The sequence below is a fragment of the Rhipicephalus microplus genome, chromosome 5 (genome assembly GCF_043290135.1).
Source record: "Rhipicephalus microplus isolate Deutch F79 chromosome 5, USDA_Rmic, whole genome shotgun sequence".
Taxonomy (NCBI): domain Eukaryota; kingdom Metazoa; phylum Arthropoda; class Arachnida; order Ixodida; family Ixodidae; genus Rhipicephalus; species Rhipicephalus microplus.
This window is the reverse complement of record NC_134704.1, coordinates 184,193,499-184,219,699: the sequence shown is the minus strand read 5'-3', so window position 1 is coordinate 184,219,699 and position 26,201 is coordinate 184,193,499. Positions and strand designations below refer to the sequence as shown.

The 26,201-nt window shown below is 42.4% G+C and overlaps 2 protein-coding genes and 1 long non-coding RNA gene across 10 annotated transcripts in view; 2 read left to right on the top strand and 1 right to left on the bottom strand.

Annotated features, from left to right (window-relative positions):
- LOC142818057 (uncharacterized) overlaps nt 1–26,201 on the bottom strand; it is a 427,592-nt gene that overhangs the window by 242,542 nt on the left and 158,849 nt on the right. The window lies entirely within an intron of this gene.
- The window catches only part of LOC119174065 (protein 5NUC), a 442,987-nt gene that overhangs the window by 296,130 nt on the left and 120,656 nt on the right, over nt 1–26,201 (top strand). The window lies entirely within an intron of this gene.
- LOC142818056 (uncharacterized) lies at nt 1,912–26,195 on the top strand. Of its 6 annotated transcripts, none has more exons than XM_075896287.1 (4): nt 1,912–8,420; nt 11,310–11,419; nt 14,967–15,176; nt 19,321–26,195. In XM_075896287.1, exon 4 carries the CDS (start codon nt 21,903–21,905, stop codon nt 23,355–23,357), a length of 1,455 nt encoding a protein of 484 aa, XP_075752402.1. In that variant the 5' UTR covers nt 1,912–8,420; nt 11,310–11,419; nt 14,967–15,176; nt 19,321–21,902; the 3' UTR covers nt 23,358–26,195. The 6 variants fall into 6 exon arrangements, 4 of the variants coding, with proteins under 4 accessions (XP_075752402.1, XP_075752401.1, XP_075752400.1 ...); XM_075896286.1 differs by having other exon boundaries at nt 11,304–11,419; XR_012895525.1 differs by having other exon boundaries at nt 1,921–8,420; nt 19,321–19,643.

Here is a 26,201-nt window from a genome sequence, read left to right as displayed (position 1 = left end):
TTCATCCGGATTTCACCCTAAAAGTCTGTTGAGAATGCTCAACGCAAAGTGCGCTCATTTATTCAGCAGGTTCCCGTTCATTGTACATTGCTCTGTTAAGATTGCGCGCAAGACACGAACACTCGCGATTATTATAGAGCTTGCGCGACAACCAGGGATAAGGCTGCAATATTCGTTAGTACAGGTAGAAATAGCCACGCGTTTCACTGCTTGGCAGTTGATTGACGGCCGATGCTCTGCTCGCCGCTATCACTGCCAGTGTGCATCGCTGTAATCTGACCTTGCGTTTACCGGCCACAAGTGTTGCCGAACAAACAGTTTCATCTCAGACATGCAGTCTGCTTCCTTCGTCGATGCCACGACTCCGTGACATTATACATGGGGTGTTTCAAGAAAAGTGTTCCATATTCTTCAAAAATCACAAAAAGGAGGTATCTGCGTGCTACTTGCGGTGTCGCTTTTTCTGTGGAAAAAGGCATTTTCAGATGCGTACAAACTATAATTACAGCAATAATGAGAGAAATTAACACAATTAACTTTTTAATCAGTGATACTAGCAGGTCGAGTCAAATGGGCGAATTCAAGCTCTTCCTACCAACAGTCCATAGCTGCTTTGGAAATTTTTAAAAGCGGCCACTGGTGATCACCACGGAGTGATGCAATGAGCCTCATTTACCTCGAGAAACCGAAACCGATGCATCACTCAGTGCATCTACCATTTACTCCTACAGCACCCTCAGTGACGACACTGTTTTTCTCGCTGCTATCAACCATCAGTTTAGACACTTCGCTTCGATGCCACTTATCAACGCTCGCTTATACTTCTCCCCTAGAGCGAGAGAAATAGTGTCGTCATTGAGGGTGTTGTTGAAGTGAATGGTAGATGCACAGTTTATTACTGTAATTACTGTAACTGTGTTGTAAAACATGTCAGTACACGTGCGTGCCGAGCAGGCAAAACGTCAACCGAATCTCGCGTCACCATTTCGTCCGTACGTTCGCAGTACTGTATTTTTCATTGAGCAAGAAAACATGGGGCTCATAGCGGTCGCATACCAATACAGGCGCAATGCTAAAGGCCCGCGTACTCCGATTTAGGTACATGTCAAAGAACACCAGAGAATCAAAATTTCTTGTGCACTCTATCTTCTACACCGTGCTTGGCAATGAGATTGCGGTTTCGACACGCAAAAGACCAGAAGTCCCGTATTCGCACAGTTTCTTCATAGAGTATTCACTGCAGAAACTCAAAAGCTGCATGTTTCTAAATTAAAAGCTTTGAGAAAATTTCTTTCGTGCCACTTGTCGCGCTGTCCACGAATGCAACGAAACTGTTCTGGTGGATTGAATTTCGCCGGCGTGTATTTTTTCTTTTTTGTATTACTTGTTGGTCGCAACATAAAGAAAAAAAAGGCACGGAAGATATATATTTGGTATTGAGGAGAGTGGTCGCGTGGACTTAATGTTGTGTGCGATAGTGTGTGCCAAGAGCCCTCGGAGTCTAGGAATTGAAGTTGACGCTATGTGGTGAGTGATGCGAACACGACATTGCTTTTTCACGAACTTTTTTTTTCTTTCGCGACTTTCTAGAACTAAAAATAATTTGCTGCTTACCTTTTCTTCTTTATTGTATGGTAACAGGCTAACCATTGACGTAACTACTGATACGTATAGCTGACTCCCTTCTGAGGGCCACTGTCTTCTGTAATATCTGTTTACCAGAGTGTCTTTTATTTACTATTCCAAATCGTCAGAAAAATAACATACAGCCTTGCAGGCAACGCCTGTCTATTCTTTAGAAGCTAGAAATCGTTCTCGTTTCGTTTTCAAACACTCCAACCGCCCGCGACGTATACGCTCAACGTAAGAATCACATGGAAGTAGCCGATGAGTCGGAAGACAGGTGCGTGCAACTCGTCAGATTACAGAAAACATCAAAGTAGGAGTGCGACCACTCGAAATCAGCGAAACTCCAACATTGCGGACACTTTGAAACCCACAATGTCAATAAAGCGTGACAGGAAGAAATTAGGAGAAAACAAACGCGTGGATAGAAAGGTCATTAAGGCACTGATTCGGCACAAGCTCGCAAGGTTAGAAGTTGTAAACCACACAGGGTGCTTTTTTTTAATATAAAAATTAGATTTTCAGACGACTAGGAAAAAGAAAGGTGAGGCGAGCTACGAGCCAGGTGAAGTAAGAAGCTTATAGGTGGTGAGGTGGTTTTCTACATTTCTAATAAAGGGCAACAGACCATCAACTTGGAGATAGCGCAGCAGCCGAGCATGGCATGACGAAATTCGGTTCGAATAGAGATGTCGAACTATTCCCAATCGTATATCTACTTAAAATGTGTGAGGAAGAAATCGTTGAAAAAGAAGAAAAAAATAGGAATGTCTAAAGTGCGGCCACACTGGTGACCTTCTGCTGGTAATGCACTTTCTCATCAAAGCAGGATTGGCCACCCTGGTGCAGTACCTTGGCTTAACCTCCCATGAACACAGCAATTAACCCTTGGCCATCAGTCCCAGCAGCTGCGAACCAACTGTCCAAGGCGACGGTGAGACCTGTGATGCGGCAGAGGGTGCTAAGAATCCCTGGGCACTGAAAGGCCGCCATGATAGTCTGAAATTGGCTACTTTCAACACAAGAACACTATCTAGTGAGGCTGGTCTAGCTGTGCTATCCGACGAATTAGAGGGTGTTGAGTAAGATGTAATAGGGCTCAGCGAAATCAGAAGGACACGTGAGCCTTACACAGTGGTGAAGAATGGACACGTCCTATGCTACCGTGGATTAGTTGACAGAAAAGAACTAGGGGTGGGGTTTCTCATACACAAGAATATCGCTGGCAACATACAAGAATGCTGTAGCATCAGTGAGAGGGTGGCAATTATCATAATTAAGTTCAACAAAAGGTACAACATGAAGGTGGTACAGGTCTACGAGCCTACATCGAGCCATGATGATCACTTGGCTGAACGTTATGAAGACGTACAGTCAGTCATTAATAAAGTAAAAATACAGAATACTGCTCTTTTGGATGACTTTAATGACAATGTAGGCAAGATACAGGTCGGAGACCATGCAGTGGGGGAATATGGCATCGGCTTTAGAAATTTCAAAGGAGAGTAATTAGTAGAGTTCACAGAGCACAATAAGTTATGGATTATGAATTCCTTCTTCTAAATACGAGCTAACCGTAAGTGGACGTGGCGAAGTACTCATGGCAAAACTAAAAATGAAATGAACTTTATTGTGGATGCATACTCAGGCATTATGCAGGATGTAGAAGTAGTTGGCAAAAGTAGATGCAGTGACCGCAGAATGGTTAGACTTCGTATACATCTAGATTTAAAAAATCAAAGACAGAAAATGATACGCAGGAAGTCAATTAATGAACTAGCTATAGGAGGAAAAATACAGAAACTCGGAGCTTTGCTTCAGAATCGATTCGAGGCACTAAATTAGATAACCGACGTTAGCGTTGACACAATGAACAATAGTATTACTATACCATCAAATAGTGTGCAATTGAAGTTGGAGCTTCAGTCAAAAGACCGGAAACTGACAAACTATCTCAGGAGACAAAAAATCTTATTAAGAGATGACAAACGTTGGAAGCCTCAAATGCAACTGACAAAATAGAGCTAGTCGAGCTTTCGAAGTTAATCAGTAGGTGTAAAGTAGCCGACATCAGATGGTATAACATGAAAAGAATTGAACAGGCTGCAAAAGGTGGCAGAAGCCTAAAATCTGTGAAGGCAGACTTGTGCACAGGCAAACGTCGAATGTATGCATTGAGAAGCAGGAAGGCAATGTCATAACCAATATGAATAGGATAGTCTACGTAGCGGAAGAGTTCTACAGAGAACTGTACTGAAGTCAAAAAAACCAGGCTGGTATTGGGAGAAACTATAATACTTCAGGAAAATTCAATATCCAACCAGTAACGACAGGGGAAGTAAGGAAATCTCTAGAAGGAATGCAAGGAGGCGAAGCCGCTGGTGAGGAAAGAGTAACAACGGTCCTCCAGAAAGATGGCAGAGAAATTGGGTTTGAAAAATTAGCTACCTTATATACAAAATGTCTCTTGACGGGAAGGGTACCAAAATCTTGGAAGAACGCCAACATCATCTTAATTCAATAGAAAGAAAACGTCGAAGACTTTAAAAATTACAGGCTTATCAGCCTGCTCTCCATTTTCTACAAACTATTTACAAAAATAAAGGCTAATAGTATCAAGACAATATTAGAGTTCGATCAACCAAAGGACCAAGCAGTTTTTTGTACCGGCTACTCCACAATATACCATATTCATACTATCAATTAAGTAATAGAGAAATCCACTGAATACAACCAACCCCTCTACATAGCTTTTATAGATTACGAAAAGGCGTTTGACTAAGTCGAGACATCAGCAGTAATGCAGGCCCTACAAAATCAGGGCATCGAAGAACCCTACATAAACATACTGGAGAAATGTACAGAGGATCCACAGCCACCATTGTTCTCCATAAAGTAAGCGAAAGAATCCAAATAATGAACGTAGTAAGGCAGGGAGGCACGATCTCTCCAATGCTATTCGCTGCGTGTTTACAGGAGGTATTCAAGATACTAGGCTGGGAAGAGTTAGGAATAGGAGTTAATGGAGAGTACGTTAGTAACCTGAAATTCGCTGATGACATTGCCTTGATGAGTAACTCAGGGGATGAATCCCAGTTCATGATTATTGAATTGGACACGCAAAGCAGAAAAGTCGGTCTGAAAATTCATATACACAAAACTAAAGTAATGTGCTGCAATCTCGGCAGAGAACAGCACTTTGTGATACGTGGAGAGGCGCTGGAAGTTGTTAAGGAATATGTCTGCTTAGGACAGGTGATAACCGTGGAGCTGAACCACGAGATTGGAGTAACTTGAAGAATAAAAATGGGGTGGAGCACATTTGGCAAGCTCTCTCGAATCATTACTGGTACATTGCCGCTATCTCTCAAGAGGAACGTATATAACACATGCATCTTGCCAGTACTTACCTACGGAGCAGAAACCTAGAGGCTTACAAAGAGGGCTCAACCTAAATTGAGGACTACGCAGCGAGCGATGGATAGGCGAATGATGGGTGCAATGTTATAGACAAGAAGATAACAGAGTGAGTCAGGGAACAAATCGGGGCTACCCTACTGAAACGTTCCGTATGAAATCTTACGGAAAATATATGGACTCCGTAACATTTCCTTATGCTACATACGGAAAACATATGGAGTTTTATGGAAATATACGGAAGTTGTATGGCATTTACGGAAAGCTTCTTATGGAGTATAAGGAAGGATAAGGAAATTGTATGGCGTATACGGAAAGCTTTTTATGGAGTATACGGAAAGATAAGGAAAATGTATGGCATATATGGAAAGCTTTTTATGGAGTATATGGAAGGATAAGGAAAGATAAGGAAACTTATGGAGCATACGGAGAGTTCATGATGGAAGGATAAGGAAAGTGTATGGAGTGTACAGAAGCTTTCATAAGGAAAATGCAGAATGTAAGGTCTTACGGAAATATACAGATTTTGTAAGGTGCTTCCGAAAATGTGCAATAGTGTATGAAAGGCATGTGGATTGTTGCAAAAATGTGGAAACTCTACAGTTGTCACATTTTAAGCAGGAAATCCGAGCTCTATAAAGTTATAAATGAATGCACAGTGACATATATAGTACAAAAGAATAACGCAGCCTAGTCTGTGTTGTCAGTCACCGCTGTTCGCCCTTTTCCAGAATGAATAACACTTCTGTAGATGACCAGGTGCTAAAGTCTGTCACACGGAAAATGTGTGATTCACAAGGAATGACAATAACTGTCATTTTACTTGCATGCTGTGACACGAAAACAAATCAAGCAAAAAAAGCATAACTTCAAGGGCTCGTTTTTTGGTAGAAACAATAATAATGAGAACTAAATTCAATGTAATGAACTTGTCAATAATAATGAAACTGTTCTCATTAACACTGGCAAAGAGAAATGTCGTTTTAAAATATCGGCCATGAGCTTAGCTCTCCTGAGCACCGACAATAGAAATGAAAATCTATGAAAACTAATTGCATGTAGCCTAAAAATAATTTTTTATTGATAGTATATGCTCCTACAATATAAATACAGCTATACACAACTTGCCACAGCTTCACGACAGAAACGAGGTAGGGGCAGAAGAAGTGGTCAGAAAAATAATTAAATATGAGATCACAACTGATATGTACAAACACATAATGGTGCTTATCACTGATGCACGGATGGTCGTGTATAGAGCTGGGTCGTTTTGAGATTTTCAAAAGCATTGTTTCAGACCACCATGCAGATTACGCTTCAATTGTAGTGCTACATAAGACACGACTTATGGGCCAGCTTTAATGAATAAGAAGATTATAGGTTAAACAAATGCTTTAATATATATCATATCATGGCTGCATGGACGCATACAAGCTATGTAAAGCGCAATAAAGTGAGGACGCATGAGCTTCTCTTGATGCTTCAGTTCTACATAGATGCTTCAACTGTGCTGCAAAGAAATTTAACCAATGTCTGTGTGTGCAACATTGTTCATTTTAAACTATCTATATGTATACATAAAATTCCTACGGCGAGTTAAGCTACGTAGCACTCCATAATTCTTCCTTTTATTAAGGGCAATTTTTCAAACAATCAACATTATTCATTTTCTGTCTGATGACTTCGTGCCCGCAATTCTTGGTTTGGCTCGATCACAATTGTGCAGCCCTTATTTTGGAGGAATCAAAAAACATCAACCGAAATATATTTTGGAACTGCTTCTCGGTGATATTGCCTTCCCTCAACTGCCACAGCTTGAGATGAGTCATATAGCAAGTCTCGCGCATACCTAGGGCCTACCCTTGAAGAAACTGGTCCGGCTGTGAAATGCTCAGTTTTTTCTCAAATAAATTTTTTGGTTTGAGTTTTCTCACTTCTCGAGTCCCTTCACAATCAATCAGACCCATTGTTCCCCTTAGTCCTTAATTTTGTTATATTATGAAATAAATAAAAAAATTAATAATGAAAATAAAAATCATAATAACTGTTGCGCAAAAAACACAGTCCCACATACGTACTTGAATGCAATATTGCTTTTATATTGTTTTAGAACCTAAGGCATTAGAAAAGATAGCAGTACAATAAAAATGTTGAAAAAAAAAACAAAAAAAAAATTAAACTTCGCGGGACTCGAACCTAAGTCACTTAGTTGTGCTCGCGTACGTGAACTGAGTGCGTTAGCTTGCTAAGCTAATCGCGCTGAACGTAGCCAGGTGTTTAAGTTATGTATATAAATTTGCTTTTTACACGCTATGCGTTGGTATATTTATGTACGATATGCGATCGTATTTATTGTTGTGTGCATATGTTTTGGGATTGTATATACGTCACATGCTTTTCGCATGTCTTTCAACTATAGATTACTGCACCGCCGCGGATGAAAACAAGTATTTTTACACCCACACACAAGCTTGAGCAGTTGAAGGTTGTTTCCCGGGGCTCTCTTGCGATTGAGTCGGCCACCACAGGGAATTAGAGTGATATGCCATTAATCCCTGCATCTAGCTGTATTCCACTTAGTAGCTCTATCGCTTGATGACAAATCGAGCGCGGGGCGCGACGCTATTGCGCACGACCATGCCTCGCGTAGCGGCGACATCAGCTGATTGCGCCGGCCGGCTTGCTTCGATTTGCTTCAGAGCAAAGAAATGTCATACCTTGAAAGATTGCGTACTGCACTATGTCAAAATGTTACTGCTTTGTAGCCATCCTATGATTCATTGAGAATTGATAACTCTGATATCACTACTGTAGAGCTTTGCGTCGGCGACACGCACCGAACGTGAAACCGCACTACGTCTGTCGTAGAAGCAGTAGGGGGCTGTCGTCTGCTAGAACAAAAACAAAACAAAGACCTGCGAAAATATTCATAAGTTGTAACTTGGTTTTTGAATAACGGTTTATCACTTTTAAAGTTATTTTGCCAGATAACATACATTTTTTTTTCAGTTCATAGCAGCGACAGATGTTTTTTTTTTTTTTATTTTTCTCACACAGCTATCCAAGTCAAATCCATTCACAGCTGAAGCCACATGTTGTTTGTCTTCTTTGTTTCTTTGAGCATGCCGTTTCGGTGCGTGTCTCATGTGTTCGCGCTGCTACACACGAGAGCACGAAATGTTAAATTTACGCAAGGAAGCGCCGTTCCTCGTTCGTGTGATGTGCTAAGATTGCGCCCTATTCCCGCGGTTGTCCGAGTGCGGATCAAGTGCGAGTCGTCCAAGGAATCGGTGGGTTGGGCGGGCGCTCGAAGGACTCCGAGGTGACGGCTGACGCCTGTGGTCGCTTCCCTCAGGACAGTGTGAAAGAAACTAAAGGTAAGGGGGACACTTTTTTATGTAGACCAAGTATGCCACTCAGTGCAAGTGTGTGTTGCTGCACTCGAACCAGGTGTCGCGAAACGGCAACCTTACGCGCCTTTGCGAGTGCGGTTGCCGATTCGCTTTGACAACGCTAACGCCAGCAGAGCCATGGCGCATCGGCGCGGCCTTACTGGAGCTAATTCGAGACAACTGCGGCAACGTGCATGTGTATGGTGATCGATTTTTTCATATGTGCAATGTAGTGAGGAAGACGCACACTGCGCTTGCTACGTTGTTGATTAAACGAAGCCTGCAGTGCCATTTCATGCAAAGCAGCATTTTGTTTACGTTCGCGGGTGATACAATTTGTAACTTGGCTCGATTCACCTAGCCAACCGCCTAAGTGGGTTGATTAGCATACGTTCTCGGTAGAGCGTTATTATGCCCCTAAACAGTGGCGTGTGCTTGTTGAAAGATAAAATGTGTGTGCCTAGTGTAGAGAGAGAGAGGTGTTCGTGCAATCTGCATGTGTACCTGCAAGACGCCTTTGCTTGTAACTAATAATGTACCGGCCAGCACCTACATTGTACGCCTGACTTTGAAGAAAACTTGCATGCACAATGTGAGATTTTGTAATCTGCCAGAGTTGCTTTTTATAAAATAATACACTGCCAGCATGTTCAAAATATGTTTCACTGCTGTGTGGCAGGGGTGCGGTTATCACGCTGTTGTGTAGTTGCTGATGCAAGCACTTATAGTTTTGATGCATTAATATTTCTCATCTAACTCATCAGGTGTTTGGCTGTTTCAGCACAAACAAGGCAAAGAGAGAAGGAAGACGGGTAATGACAGGACCAGTGCCGACTTTTGTTTGCAGGAGAATACCCATGTTGGTGTATTTATTGTGACAGCCTTTCTGTGTTGCTTTTTTGCCCAATTTATGCAACAACAAAGTAGTCAGCAATATGAGAGAGAACACTGAAATTAGCTTTTAAAGATCATGGTGACTAAATGCCTAGTAACTCACAGCACAAAGTAACAACAAAAGACATCAGTATGATCAATGTGGATGAGTACAGTCTTGCATCTAAAAAATATATTGTGCAAAATGTTGCCTAAGTAAGAAACCTCTCTATGTTTGCAAATAGTGTGACGTCACTTCGAGCACCGTGCCAGCCATTCCCTCCCTCTGTGCAAGGGCTGGTTGGCAAGGAAGTTGTTTGTGACGTTCCTGATAGACCACCGAGATGTATGCGATTCTAAACCGGTAGCCTAATATATACGTAATCTTTTGTGCAGTTACATCGCTGCATCTGACACCTACAACTTATTTGCATATTTACATTGCTCCCTTAGGACCTAACACACAAACTTGTTGTTTGCATTGTCACTTCATGAATATCGAGCGGTAAAGGTACTGAGTATATGTGAAACAAGAATCTCTGCTTATTACATGAAGAAATATGAGGCCTTCGATAAAACGAGTTATACCTTTATTGAGCTTGCGTACTCGTCGGGGCGATTCATACATGCAGCTTCAGCAAATGGTATCTTCCAGCCCGGTGACCTTGCAATTTTTTTCTGCACACAGCGCAAACACCGAGATGTACCCACTCGCAGATGGTCACGTCAAGTGCATATTTACCTTGACTAAAATGTCGAATCAAGTTTTTTCATCGACCGGTCCCTGCCATGAGTGCTAGTCTTCGCAAACAAGACACATTGTTATTGACACTGCACACACCACACTCAATATTCTCAGTTGAACCGATATTCTCAATACCTTTCAATGCACACTACATGCCGCAATCAACAGTGCACATTTTTGAAGACTATGCCGCTGTTGCTCGCACAGGCCACCACGTGTGTTCACTTCTTCAAGATAAACAGACAGCGTGGCAAATATTTTACCACACAGTTTACCACACAGCTGGATGTTTGCTGACACATACTACAGCTAATGTCGACATTGTAACGTGAAGTGTAAGCTTTGAAAAATTAAAACTTGCCCCAAACACTGCACGACTGTACCGGGCTGAGCCACCAGCGGGAGTGTTTTTCCAGCCACACCTTTTACATGTGCCAGTGACATCATGCTGTGACGTACCTCGGTAGGGGCCTATCGCTGCATACTTTATGTGAATGAGGGTCCTGTTAGTGAAAGCAGGCATTGTTGATTTCGTAACTTGTTCATGCCCAACTGGACCTTCATTTGCACAAGTTGTCTGACTGATATTCAGGCAAACTTTTGTGTAATAATGTATACAGTTGGCAGTCTGTGCTTGCCGCATACTGTTGTTACTGGTGTTTCTTGTTGTTACTTTGCACTGCTCATTACTACTCACCTACACAACTAGCCTATCTTGCCGCTGTTTTGGACAAGATGCAGCAGGCAAGTGCGATAGTGTTCATAACTCTAAATTCTCGAGCAAAATTGATCGTTTCATATTCAGTTAGTTGCATTCATATCAGTACATTATAAGAAATCATTGATTAAACATGAATCCGTGTTCCTTTACATAATGCTCACAACTTTTATATCAAATTGAATGGTGTTTATAAAAAACATGGGTTTTAGCTAAACTTCATGCTCTTTTCTCGAAGAGCTGACAAAACGCTATTGCATGCTTACTTGCCATGAATTGGACTGTGTTCTAAATACATTGCAATTCTTCACCGGACTGCCAGCACACTTCACATTGGGGGAACATTTAATAACCATGGATTGATTAATTAGGAACGGAAAGAAAGAAGCGGCAGGCCGGGATACTTGATATTGGCATCCGTTTTGCTACCCAGCGCATTATCATGCAAACTTCCTATAGAGTGGTTATGCGTCTTGCATGTGTGTCTGTAAACCAAGAACTTTGGGTAGAACTATATTTATCTTACAAATAGTTGCAGGACTGTGGAGGCTGTAGGGCTGCTTAGGAATGGTGGAATCCCTGGACATGTGTTCAACCTTGCTGCATCAGCTCCTTGGTGTTTTCACGGCATCTTTACAGATGTGTTGGGTGAGTAAAGCAAGCAGGTTTCAACACAAGGAAAAGTATAATATGGCAGCACCTCTTGTGCGTTCTTTACATCCCAAGTATATCAAATATTTATCTTGCCTTGTGGCCTGTAATTTTTAAAGAGACACTTCTTTTTGCTTTATATTTGAGTCTTGATGCTTCAACAGCAATGTATTTGTGTTTGACAGCAAGTGTTCTTGAACAAATAACTGATCTCAATAATGACAAAACACCCTTCATACTTGGTTCTTAGCATAAGCTAGCACTTATTTGTAGCAGATTCAATTAATCATTTTTTGCTGGGATGATAATGGGCAAGTAGCAAAGGCAAGTTCAGATTGGAGTGGTCGGTGACGTCTGTTTAGGCTCTGCCATATTGCTTTGCAACCAGAGTTACTTGTGGCCACATATACAATGAAGCCACATGACGTGCATTCTAAATGAGATTACCATATCACATTTCACTGCATCTTAGTATGTGCCAAACAAATGCAGATATCATTAGCTTGCCACTATGAAGGGATCCTAAACCAACACAAGGTTGAAATTTAGTCGTGGTGTTGCAGCTGTGTATGACTCTACAATGGATACATAGCCGTGATAATTTGTCTATATGTGGTCGCAATAGTAATGTTACACACATTGTACGATATAAAAGAGGTCCTCGCTTATTTCGCTTTTTTTCGCTATGCTTCTTTCTTGTCTCTTCTTGCCATGTGCTCCTCCTCACTGTACAAGGAGCAAGAGCAGTGGGCATACAAACACGTATTTAAAAAAAATGTTGTAAGGTGAGCACTGAGAAGCTGAACACTTCCAAAAAACTCAAAGAGGTAAAGGTATTGTTTCTTGCTACTTTTTGGGCACCCACAGCTAGTTGTGCTGCTGTAGTTAAAAAATAAGTGAAATGTTAAAAATTAATTGGAGATGGTTTGGCACCCATAATTGCAGTTACATACAGAACTAGGTTTCAATGTGTAAGCAAAATCTGTTTACTCTAAATCAATCCTAATGATATCTGAAATTCAGGAAATATTCACAGAAATGCTCAGGAAAAGGCTAAGTGATTGCCCCTTGAATGTGAAGGAGATACCCTTCTTCTAAAAGGTCAATAGACAGTCTAGTAGTCTCGATATTACATGCACTATAAAATATTCTGGTGTGGTGCTTTTCATGCATGTTATAATGAGAGGAGTTTTTAATAGAACTGTTGTCACTTTGCCCTGCATTGCTGAAATTGTTCACATAGTTATAATACATGAATCACTTTATGCCTTTTGATTTTATGCAAATGGTTTGCTTACCCAGTCGGTTTAACTTGATCTGGATAAAATCATAAATGCTCTAAAATTTTTTTTACTATACACCAGGTTTATTTTTAAAATACGCGACCATTGATGTGAACGCAGTTCGTGGCGTGCTTGATTAATCCTTCACTATCACCACTCTAACTACACCTGCTACAGTGCATAGTGTGACAAAAGTAATGGTACTTAACATTACTGGCAGCATACACTTTTATGTCTCAAAATAGGTTAAAAAGCCTAGTAAAAATGTGTGTACATTTTTTTTTTTCGCTCCAACTAAATATTCGGGTCTACTCAAAGTAGCTTCCACTCTTCTAAGTTCCTCAAACTTTTAGTTGTTCAAAAGAAGTATCAATGCCATATACTTTCTTTGTCAGCCTACTCACCACTCTAATAATTAGAATTACCCGACAACATTACTCAGGAAAATATAGGGATGTTATAAAAAGTAATGTCAATTCAATTGTCAAAAAATGTCAACCCATTAGTAACTTGCCGCCAAGTTATGTTTTCGTTCACTTTTCTTTTCACAATTTTTGATAACATCACCTATAGTTTGTTTGGCATCATTGTCTGCTAGTTCTCATTATAATGTGTTCAACAAAGACAACAAACCCTTAAATTTATAGTTCTTACCTTTACTCATGAATCTGAAACAGTGAATCTCGGTAATCTTAGCGGTGTGTGACTTGTTTTTTTTTTTTTTTGATCAGTTGTGCATGTATTCAAGTACATGCATTTAGGTGGGAGGGCGAACTATTGCCTCCTCCTGTGACTAGCAGATTTTCTGAGAATGGACAGATGCATAATGCTGCCAAAGAAGTATAGGGATATTGGAAGTAATCGTAACGTAATTGCAATCGTAATGTAATTGCCAGTAGGCAAAAAAAAGGTGTCCCACACTCGCCATAATGGTAACAGGCAGCGCTGACTGACTCTTCCATGTATAAATGCACATATATACCGTACAAAATGGAAGAGGGATAGCCGCCATGGTAGCTCAGTTGATAGAGCATCGGACATGTTATTCGAAGTTCGCAGGCTCGGTCCCTGTACAGGGCAGGTTATCTTTTTTTTTTTTTCCTGCCCCGCCACGGTGGTCTAGTGGCTAAGGTACTCGGCTGCTGACCCGCAGGTCGCGGATTCGAATCCTGGCTGTGGCAACTGCATTTCCGATGGAGGCGGAAATGTTGTAGGCCCGTGTACTCAGATTTGGGTGCACGTTAAAGAACCCCAGGTGTTCAAAATTTCCGGAGCCCTCCACTACGGCATCTCTCATAATCATATGGTGGTTTTGGGACGTTAAACCCCACAAATCAATCAATATCTTTTTTTCCTTCTGCTTTTCTTTCTTCACAATTACAACACTTCTATTCTTCTTGAAGATTTTCTGGTGTAAAAAAGGTAGCTTATAATCTGAAGAGGCAAACAGAATGTGCCAGTGTACGAGTTAGCTCTTGTAGTGGTTACAAGTAAGATATGTTTTGAAGAATAAATCATTCTGCCACTTGCCCAAAGAATGGCTACAGGACATGGCGCTGGATGCACTTTGTTATTTTTGAATCAAGCTATCTTGTATTCTATTTTTATAAATTACATGGGATACACATGACGGTATCACACACTTTAACGCCACAAAGATTATACAATGAACAATGTTATAAATGCAAAATTGCATAAGGATAAGGTGAAAACTGCACCCTCAACGAGAATGTACAGAAAGCACAGGGTGCAGGCGTCATTCCTTCTGCCCGTGCTTTTCAAGTGCGAGCTGTTTTCACCTCGTTCTGACCAACTAACTAGATTGAGATGTGTTGTTATAGTGCAAGAGGATGCTCCACGGGAAACTAGGTTTGTCTCAAAGTCTGTGTGTGTCTTTCAACCTATATGGTGCCCGGTTCAAGAGTTCATGCAGACCAGATCGTGTAAAACAGGATCGTGTAAAATGGACCTTGTAAATAAAATAAAATGGACCATGTAAATAAACAGGATCGTGTAAAATGTCGTTTTCGTGTGCAACTGTAGTTGTGGTTGTGCTGAATGACCTTTCTTTATATACACTACATAACAAACTTGCTTCTTTAGAGTCGAGTGCATCTTCGGATCGATTGTAAATGTTTGCATATGCGAGGCCTTAAGTTTTATAAGAAATTCCTCAGTGTGCCACGAGGAAATGTGTGTTCAGCGAAAATTTGTATATCATTATATACAACTCTTAAAGCCTCGTCTGCAACTTTATGCAGGTTGACCTTGAGCAGAAAACGAGGAGCGGCAGCAGCCCCCAGAAAAGAGCAAGCACCCTCCAAGCTCCCGAAGCTCTCTTCGACAGGAACAGCAAGGTCACTGTGTGGCATTGAAAACCATTGCAAGGAGTGCCTTATCAGTACACTGTGCTGCTCTTTCATCGCAGAAGACGAAGTTGACCACTCCAGAGGAACTTCACGCTGTGTATTGTGAGTGCTTCAGTGGTTTTGTTTTTGTCCAGCCAGCAGTTAAGAAATCATGTGTCAGATTCAGCCAGGATGGCTAGAGGGAGTCGGGCAGGCATGTTTGGACATTTGTCTAGCCAAGTAGTGCCAATTTTCGCACTGGTCCTGTTGGAGTTACTGCCAGAATCACAGAAGCTACGTCACCTCTCTAAATGTACAGATGTGTCGGGGAAGATTAGCTGCATTAGGTTTTTCTATAACTGATAGCTGCCAACATTCTTCATTATACAGGAGTTTTGTTCCTCACTTATGGGTGTAAAGCCCTCTACAGAAAAAATGCAACACGTCTACTTCCAGAAGACTCCAAGGCCCTACTTGTAGGTTTTTTCGGCTTGTATCATAAGCACCTCGTTTGGGGTACATGAACATTTTATAAACATGTACAGCGAAAATTTTGGGTGGCTGGTCGTTTTGTCGTTATCTTATTCCTCGCAGTATTCTTAAGCATGTTGTGCATTACGTTGTCAATCTGGTTCATGTGCATAGAAGACATTACGAAGTTTCAGGCTACAGTATAAAAAGCCTGGAAGCAAGCTATCAATAATTTTTTAACAGAGTTGCTTAATCTGATACATGATACATCACTAAACTTTCGTGCGTATTCATCAATGTAAGCTCGTCTTAGTGTTATCCAAAATGAAGATGTGAGTCGACAGATGGAAACATCTAGTGGGGTAATCAGGGTGAACAGTAGAAGTGCTTCAGACAGGCTGGCCGATGTTGCGATAGGAGGACCTATTTTTAGAAGTCACCTTGTCATCCTTGGCGTGTTAGTTTAAATGGGGTCAGTAATGACATCATCTATTGGTATAGGCGTGTGTGCCTGTTGGAAATGTTTGTCTGAAAAAAAAAAAACCTATAACGCAGAAGAGTGCAGCCCTTGCTTCTTTTCAAGTTAGGTTGCGCTGATACAAAGTGTTCTCCTGTTGGAGGTTGGGGGTAAGGGAAGCAAAGAAAAGATAAATGATAGAAAAGAAGAAAAAAAGAAGAAAGAAAAGGGGAATGCAAAGTAAAAGTAGTGCTACACTGCTCCTACTTTGCATCCCCACTTTTCATCTTTTTTTCCCTTGTTTTATTTTTTCACCTTTTTTGTTACATTTGCATTGTCCCATCTAGTGCATGAATCAATGACACATGGCTTTGCTATAGCAAAGATGCCTATGTGGTGTTGGATTGAACAGTGCATTGTACTTCATTTAGTTAATTACATACTGATCAGCTTTGCTATAAGTGCTTCCTGTCTATCACCACACATGTTCAATTGAAAAGTTTGTGCTTGGCTCTTAGTATGCTGGTATATAGCTTGTGTCTTGGACTACTCAAAATGAATGTTATTTTGCTGCTGTTTATGGTAATGAATTTATCCAACATGAAAATATCTTGCCTTGTGAACTTGGTCGGACCTGCCTTTCTTTTTCTTTCCTATGCAGGCATTGTATGTGAGGGAGGCAGTAACAGAGAGGTGATAGCTTGAGCTTCGGAAGAATAAATGCTGGCAGTGAGGCAATTACGCATCAAACATCCCAGCCATTTTGCCAACCGTCCTGAATGTGTTTTGAAAAAAAAAATATTGTGCTCATTTACTGTATTTTTCTGAAAACAGCAAAATGCTAAAGTATATCGCAGAGAACAAAATATTAGGCCACGTTGGTGCCTTCTGGACTTCCCAGGATGTCGTCTGGGTGTTGTTTGTAAAAAGTAAAGTGTTTCAAAAATACTGCCTCTTCTACACCAAATTTCGTCTTGGTATTAAGTAAAGGTGCTTGTGTGTAGTGCATGAAGCTCAGTAATATTAGTGCAATTTTTTCGCCACATCAAAAGCAAGGAAGTAGTTCTCTTTATATGGCAAGTTATATGATTACACTTTGTCTTAAAGTAGAAATGAATTTTTGAAGTTTTCTTATGATGGCTGTTTTCTGCATTTGATGTACGACAGCTTCCGTTCCGAATTTCGCCATAGCCCTCAATAGGAGACTTCAGAAATCATTTTCCTCATTTAAACAAAAATTGTAATGATAACACTTGCCATGTAACAAGAACTGTTTATTTGCTTTCAACTTACATATAAAAGTAATTTTCAATTAGACAAACACACAGCTCAAATTGCATCTCAATGTGGAAAAAAACGATTATATAGTGATATTTGTAATCTGGACCTAACATTATTTTTTTTTGTAAAATATAACTTCTGTGCAGTGAGTATTTGTGGCTCAAATATTCATACACAATGCAGTATTGCCATACAAGAAATGCAAACGATAAACAGTTTGGCTGAATTCTTCAAAGTCTATGTAGCAGAAAAATTGCACTAATGTTACTTGACTTCAAATACTTTAAGAAGCATCTTTACTTAATATGTAGATCAAATTTGATGTGGCAAGAAAAAGCGGTACTTTGAAATTTTTCTCACAAATAACACCCGCACGACATTCTGCGAAATTCTGAAGGTACCCACGTGACCACTACTCTTTTCTTTTCAAAACATTTCTGCAAATAACTATTTTCAGAAGAGTAAATTACCATCATTTTTTAAACTATACAACTGTGATGGTCGCCAGGCAGTATGGTTTGTATGTTTGGTGTAGAATAGCCCAGTGCAAAAAACAACAAATGGCTGAGCATCCTTTGACGCTCGGGCAATTTGGAAAGCATTTGTTTGTTAGCAGCAATTCAGTTAAGCCCTTGTCTTTATGCTTAGGCCCAGAAACAAAACACAAGTAACTAAAGTAGTCCTAAGAGTCATGTAGTCTCACTGTTCCAAGGCTTGTGGAGCCTAATTTAGTGCAAGCTTCACCATTTTTTTAAAATTCAGATTCAACCAACAGGTTTTGGAGGCACAGTGCATTTTCAGCTAACTTGTTTCACACCAGTTATTTAGATAAAAAGCGGAAAGTAGAGGTAAAAATACCATTTTAAAGGCATTGTAGGTAATAACAAAAAGGACTGCTTTCTTTTTTTGTGTGGTGCTTTGCCTGAACGCTGTGCTTTTTGTGGTATAGTTCATTGTCTAGTGAACATAGGCCTTAAAAACTAACATTAGCCATGTTAAGGTCGATTTCTTGGTTATAGTCATAGGAGACATATAAATAATTATGACTTCGAACTTGATTGTTCTTTTGAAGATTTTTTCCTTGCATAATGATATTTGGGAGTCTTAGTCAATTTTGTTATAAGAAAACGTGATGTCATAATAGGGTCACTTTTTGTAGAGTCGTTCAGTTCTACCTTACCTTTTACATTCCTAATAGAGCAGTTATTTTCAATATCGGTATTTAAAATGGAATGAGCATGCTGTATGTAGTAAGGTGTAAGCACTTACAGATAGCACATGCAACCAACTTTTCTGTTGGCAGTTTATTTATGTTATTCTTGATTTATATGTGGGGTTTAACGTCCGAAAACCACTATATGATTATGAGAGACACCGTAGTAGAGGGCACTGGAAACTTCAACCACTTGGGGTTCTTTAACGTACACCCAAATCTGAGCACACGTGCCTACAGCATTTCTGCCTCCTTCGGAAATGGAGCCGGGGTTTGATACCGCGACATGCGGGTCAGCAGCCGAATTACTGTTACTCTTGCTCCCTTATATGTGTGCAGTTCGGTTATAGTTATCTGGCTTGCACAGATTTTTAATGGCACCTGCCTTGTCCTGCTTGCTTTCATGGTGATTTTAACCTTCATAAGTTGCTTCGGTTTAACTCTCAAAATTGTTCAAGATGCCAGTTTTGTGCACAAACTGTATAGTATAAAGGCAGCAGATGTACATGAACACACTATTAAATGAACACTGAGAGCTTTCACTTGCAGTTCCTAAAGTTTTACTGTGCAGGAAGCGTTTAAATCATAATTTCATAAGGACATAAGAATCGATTATCTAATCGTGACAACCTAGTTATTTTCACTGTGATAAGCATGCTGTTTTTTTTTCGATGTGGCAGAACTAATTTATACACTCATTCCTTCTATTATTCACATATGCATAACGAAGGATTGTGTGCCTTAAATTTTCAGTTTCATTCTGTGTGTTATATTTCTTGTGCATGTAAACTATTGTGCTAACATGTGTCTCTAACATTATTTGTGCCAATTATTTTCATTTCCAGGTGCCTATGAAGGACACATAAGTTCTATCGCAGTGACCTTCGAAATTTACAGTGGTGTCGGAGCCTCAAGCAGCATTTCGCCGATCTCCACAAGGCATTCATGAGATGAACACAGCGCCACACTTTCACAGTGCTATGATTATTATTTATGTTTAAACATTTCGTTCTAAAATTGCTGTTACATTGTGCCACCATCCTGTGGCTTAGGTGGAGCTCGTGAAATTGCGGTGCAGTCACCTCATTTGTGTACGATCAAACTGCAATGTCACTATTCACAGCTGGAGCATACAGACAAATAAAAAAACATATTGATTGTAGCAGGACTGATGTGTATATTAATGCTTCTCTATTGATAATAATAACTTTATAAGTTCTTTAAGTCTTGCATAGAACACTGTATTAATGTGTTGCAATGTAACCACCATTTATGATCGCTAGCATGTTAATTTAGTAGTTTTGTAATGTATTTTATTTAAAAGGTAATTTTGCTTCTGCATCACAACAATTAGTAAGCTAGATGCCGATGATTCAATCCCTCATCATGCACATTTAAGAAATATTGTGATTTGTACACAGTATTGCATGTACTCAAGATGTGGACGTCTATTCAATTTACACATTATATTGCTTTGCACTAGATTCAGACGTAACATGCACACATTTCAGCAATTTCCGCATGATATGTCTTTCCATAAGATGCGGAGCCCGCATCATACGTCTTATGCGGAGCCCGCATCATACGTCTTATGCGGAGCCCGCATCATACGTCTTATGCGGAGTCCGCATCATACGTCTTCCATATTCCAATAATTCCGTATGTGAGGTCTCCGCATCTTACGGAACGTTTCAGTAGGGTAAGTATAACATAGTATCATAGTTGAAATCAAGAAAAAGAAATGGACCTCAGCCGGACATGTATGACGTAGGCAGGATTACCGGCGGTCGTTAAGGTTAACTGACTGGATTCTCATAGAAGGCAGCCCCGCCGCGGTGGTCTAGTGGCTAAGGTATTCGGCTGCTGACCCGCAGGTCGCGGGTTCAAATCACGGCGGCGGCGGCTGCATTTTCGATGGAGGCGCAAATGTTGTAGGCCCGTGTTCTCACATTTGGGTGCATCTTAAAGAACCCCAGGTGGTCTAAGTTTCTGTAGCTCTCCGCTACGGCGTCTCTCATAATCATATGGTGGTTTGGGGACGTTAAACCCCACATATCAATCAATCAAACTCATAGAAGACAAACGTACTAAGGGGAGACAGAGAGTTAGGTGGGCCAATGAGAATAAAAAGTTGGCGAGTATAACGTGGCAACGTAAAGCACAAGACCGGGTTGATTGGCGGATGTTGGGAGAGGCCTTTGGCCTGTAGTTGGCGTAGTCAGGCTCCTGATGATGATGATGATTGAGGAGAGTGACCACAGAGAATCATCCAAGGAGCACCATCATCATCATCATCATCATCAAGAGAGCTCAAGGTTACGTCAGTCTAAGTGCGTATGAAATGGCAACTTGTAAAGGGGTACGTGAGTTGACTAACACTTGGCCTCGTAATACGGATCTATGGGGGGAGTGTTATGACCGCCATCGATAGGCGCCATGCTGTCGCTGAGAGCGTAGCCGGGCAGCGTTCCCACACCTGGAACCGCAGTTTTCTTGGAAACAGCGTCGAGAGCTGACGGGGGAGCGGCGCTCTTTTAATCGTCAAACAAGTCGCCGACTCGCCGAATGCCTATGCCCGCCAGGTATTGTCCCGGCTAGCCGGCGGATGAGACGTCAGGTCGCCACGAAGCTGTAAGCCGTTCCAGAGGGGACAACAAAGACAGCGTATTCCTTTGAAGAAAAGGCGACCGCCGCCTCAAAGTGCCCTGCTAATTGAGCGGACAGATTGGCGGACCGTTTGATGTCTGCTGTCCGAAGCTTGGGACCCCTCGACCAGCGACATACACGACGAGCAAGAGCCTCTCTGGCGCCACCTTTAAGTGCAGTGATCTTGACTCGAAATTGGATGTTCACGTGCGCCGTGTCTGCTCGTACCTTTCACCTGTTGTGTGTGTGTGTGATTGGTGTTCCCGGCAAGAAGGAGGAGCCCGACAGGGCTTATAAGGACGCCGCCGAGTGCGGGACGTTGCTCTGAACCAAGAAAAGGTTTAACCACCACGCTCGTGGTTTGTGAACTCTTAACCTCATGCTGTAAATATTTGTAAATAGTGCCATAAACCTTGTTTGTTTTTCGTATCCCCATCTTGTAAGCGCTCGTTTCCTCAATCCGAAGCTACACCACGCTACCACAGCCCCCCGGGATCACAACAACTGGTGATCAGCGGTGGGATACGACTCAGCACCCCGAGTCACGACAACTGGTTGGCATCGGAGGGATTCGAAGCTACAAGTGACAACAACAGTCGGCCCAGGAGAAGCAGCTGGCTCGAGACACGGATCACGTATGGGTGAGTGCTTGGCTTTTCCTTTGAGTGAACCAGGTTCTAAAAGAGGGTTAAATTTTAGAACTGGTAGTTAACTTTGCCGAAAGACTCAGTTTCGCCGTTTCGGAAAGTTATTTTGGAAGTAGCGAGCACTCAGTACGATCATGGACTTACGGGAGCTGCAGAAGTCAGACTTGTTGCTGTTGTGTGAGGAATTGGGGATCGATACAAAGGGTTTGGCACGAAAACCCATAATCATTCAAGCGATTAATGATTTGGGGGCTGATGATGAGGAACTAAGTGAAGAATGGGACCTCATCATCGAAAGAAAACTAAGAGCAGCTCAGATGGAAGGAAAGAGTGAACACGAAAAACTAGGCCTCAAGAGAAAGTTTTTCAATCAAGATTATGAGTTGAGTATGAGGTTGGGACCCCAGCGAGGAGTACTTCTTCTCGACAATGAGGCAGAGTTCGAGATGTCTAGGTACATGCAGCCATATGAGGTATCATGGGATATGGGCCTGTATCTTAGACTCTTTGAACGAAAGTGTAGTCAACTTAAGTGTGAGCGAGACACCTGGTCTCAGAGGCTACGCACGGTTCTGCCCTGCGAGGCAGCGGATGTTGTTGCGCGACTCAGTGAGCAGCACGCGAACAACTACGAAGTTGTGAAAGCAGAGCTAATCAGAAGATTTGGAACTTCTATTAGCAAAAAGAAAGAAAGACTCGCACCGGAGTCTGAAAGCGAGGCGCGTCGCAAAGCGCCGGAAGTTGAGGCGCCTGGTAAAGCGCTTGAAACAGATATCGCGCCAGAGAAAGGCCCGCGTATTCTCGAAGGCATCGATGTAGAGCATGCAGAGAACGAGGCCTTGGCCGGTCTCGAGGTAGGGACGATGTCGAAAGACGCTCCTTGCGTGGATGAGGAGGGTGCCAGCAGCCCTGATGGGCCCAGTAAGAGGCTGGAAACCTTCTTCATGCCTCAAGAGGACCTTTGGACATTGTCAAAAGTAGGCATGGTTAGCGCAGTGGCTGATGAGAGCAAGAACGCCATGCTTCAGCAGTGCAGCCCTATTATCGAGGTGATTTGCGAACATCGCAGAAAAAGGAAGAAGCGGAGGCGTTCGTCACTGCGCAAGCCTAGGTCGGGCCCCACTCCGTCCCAACAAAGAAAGGGTAGGCCACTAATCCGTTTAAGGAAACGTCAATGGTGGCGTTCAGGAAGACCGAAGCGGCGAGCCAGATTTGGAGGGGGAAAAGAAGGTGCGTCACCCCAAGGAAAGGCGCGGTTCAGTTCGACGACTTCGGGAAAGCGGCCTTGCCCGAAGGGTCAAAGTCGAAAGGACAGAGTGGCTAAATACCGCGCAGGGGTGAATACAAAGAGAAAATGGCACAGGCTCCCTCCGAGCTACTGGCGTCACTTTCAAATTCCTGAGGGGAACAGGCCAAAGTGGAAAATGAGGCGTGACGGCAGTGCACTGCTTAGAGTTTGTGCATTTAGTAGCCTCAGGCCTGCTGGAAAACAGCCGGGACAGCGACCCCATCGTGTACGATTAAAGGAACCAAGAGAAAAGGGGGTGGTCAGATTGAGTAACACATGCTTATTTCGTATGGTTACTTAGTTTTACTTTGTAGGTGTAATTTCAGTACTTTTAATTTTGTAAGTAACGTAATGCGGTGTAAATTTTTCAGAAGGGAAACCGCCGAACCGAAGGCTGAAAGTTAACATCGATTTGCTTTAATCATTAGGGCTAATATGTACCGAAGGTAAAAACTGGAAAATTGTTATTTTTCTAGTATTTTCAAAGGCTGAGAGTAATTTCGTATGCCTTCACTGTCATGTGGATTTGTCGTGAATTAGCATTTGGAGAAGAAGTTACCATAGGCCGAATAATTTCATAAATTGATTAAGTTTGGCGCGACACGGTAGAGTTGTCGTTACGCACTAGTAGTATTGAGAACATTCTAGTGCACTGTTTTAGCATAAAACCTAAGCCATTGTTGGGAGGTGCTTTAAGGACTATTGCACCTAGGTTTACTTTTGTGTTGTACACGGTGTGTTACAACGTAACGTTTGAATGAATTTAGACAAACTGTAAACGATTAAGCTTTTGGTTAGTAGTGCCATGAATTTTGCAGCGCCGTAAGAATGAGAATAATTGAAAGCGCTCAAAAGAACTCAGTGTTTTGTTTTTTAATCAAAGGTGTTAGCAAAGGCAGGTAACTAACCGAACTAACCTGCTAGAAGGCAGTGTTTGTTACTTTTGTTGAAGAATGATTGATCTAGTGATCATGAGCAGATCCTCAAGCTTTCCCTAACCGTGAGGTAGACCATTTGGTCACAGCTTAGGTTAAGGTTGCGGGAGGCTGGTGAGTTTAATGTCTCAGTGGTAGACAATTATGGGCGGACGTAAACAAAGACTGACGTTGGAACAATCTTAGCGCTCGCTGAATTCGAGTTCCGGACCGATGCTCTCAGCGGGACAGAGCCGTGTAAGTAGTCAGCGACAAAAAGAAGGAGGCTGCCGTTATATGTCTCGACGACAGTGGCGACGAGTATGATGCGTTCTACTTGAGCCAGAATTTGGGCTCTCGTGAGATAACGTACTGCGCTTCAGGAAAGGAGTGCGCCTGCATTGTGTAGAGCATTCATCAGTGGCAGTGTTATCTCAGGGGAGGGCTAAATTTAAAGTAGATACAGGCCATTGTCTCTTGGCTGCAAACCATGACATCGAAGAACCGTCGCCTTGTGAGGCGGAGCTTGATTCTTCAAAAATATCATTTTGACATTAGGTAAATAAAGGGCAAATTGAATGGAAACGCTGACGCGCTCAGCCGCTCTTTCTAAGCCATTCTGGGGTGCTCTTTCTGTATCAAAATTGATATTTTAGTTTTTTTCGTGCATCTTATGTAAATTTGTAAGGTAGCACGTCCGGTTTTTCAGCTCAAGTGAGTCCTGAGAGTTTTGAGTGTGAGCTTTTGTTAAAGCTAGGAAATGAAAATTGGTTTCCATCCCTCTTTTGGCTTGGTTTGATCGAAGGGGGCCGAGTGCTTGCTTGTACAGGTGGTCGAGTATCAGAGATGCTGTCGAAGATTCGGCAATCACCCGGACCATGCCACAAGCGAAGGCCAGTTCCTGGCATTCAACTACTGACCTTTTCGTCGTCCCTGCGAGCAGCAGTGTTGACCGCTGCCCTCCGTGACTCATCTGGCGAGGGGGAAGCTGTTATGACCGCCATCGATAGGCGCCATGCTGTCGCTGAGAGCGTAGCCGGGCAGCGTTCCCACACCTGGAACCGCAGTTTTCTTGGAAACAGCGTCGAGAGCTGACGGGGGAGCGGCGCTCTTTTAATCGTCAAACAAGTCGCCGACTCGCCGAATGCCTATGCCCGCCAGGTATTGTCCCGGCTAGCCGGCGGATGAGACGTCAGGTCGCCACGAAGCTGTAAGCCGTTCCAGAGGGGACAACAAAGACAGCGTATTCCTTTGAAGAAAAGGCGACCGCCGCCTCAAAGTGCCCTGCTAATTGAGCGGACAGATTGGCGGACCGTTTGATGTCTGCTGTCCGAAGCTTGGGACCCCTCGACCAGCGACATACACGACGAGCAAGAGCCTCTCTGGCGCCACCTTTAAGTGCAGTGATCTTGACTCGAAATTGGATGTTCACGTGCGCCGTGTCTGCTCGTACCTTTCACCTGTTGTGTGTGTGTGTGATTGGTGTTCCCGGCAAGAAGGAGGAGCCCGACAGGGCTTATAAGGACGCCGCCGAGTGCGGGACGTTGCTCTGAACCAAGAAAAGGTTTAACCACCACGCTCGTGGTTTGTGAACTCTTAACCTCATGCTGTAAATATTTGTAAATAGTGCCATAAACCTTGTTTGTTTTTCGTATCCCCATCTTGTAAGCGCTCGTTTCCTCAATCCGAAGCTACACCACGCTACCACAGCCCCCCGGGATCACAACAACTGGTGATCAGCGGTGGGATACGACTCAGCACCCCGAGTCACGACAGGAGCAACAAATGCTGATGTAACGTGCAAAAGTGAACACCGTATAAGAGTTCTTTAGGGGTAACTGAGCTGCTAATGTCTGGTTTTCTGAACTGTAAATGCATGAAGGCTAACTGTTGAAGAGCCCCTAAGCGCCTCTGATATATATATTGCATTTCAGTGAAACACGTACATGGAGTTTAGAATGCCATCACGATGAACAATGTCAAACGCGGCAGCGCCGCAAATACTCGTCAACATAATTGAATAAAACAATTCCGTGGTACTCTTCGAGCCTTTCGGTATATCGACAGCATTGATAGTGACGTCACCAAGACCGAAATACTTGAAGTTCTCGACACGACAATAAAGCTAAATAAGCAGTTGGATGGTCTACACGCTTGAGTTATATATGCAAGTCAGCCGACAAATGACCCACATTCTTCGCTAATGGAGCTCATCATGGTTCACCACGCAG

What these genes read in the sequence shown, in the direction of transcription:
- LOC142818056 (XM_075896287.1), top strand. Translation starts at nt 21,903, where the DNA reads ATGGACTTACGGGAGCTGCAGAAGTCAGACTTGTTGCTGTTGTGTGAG.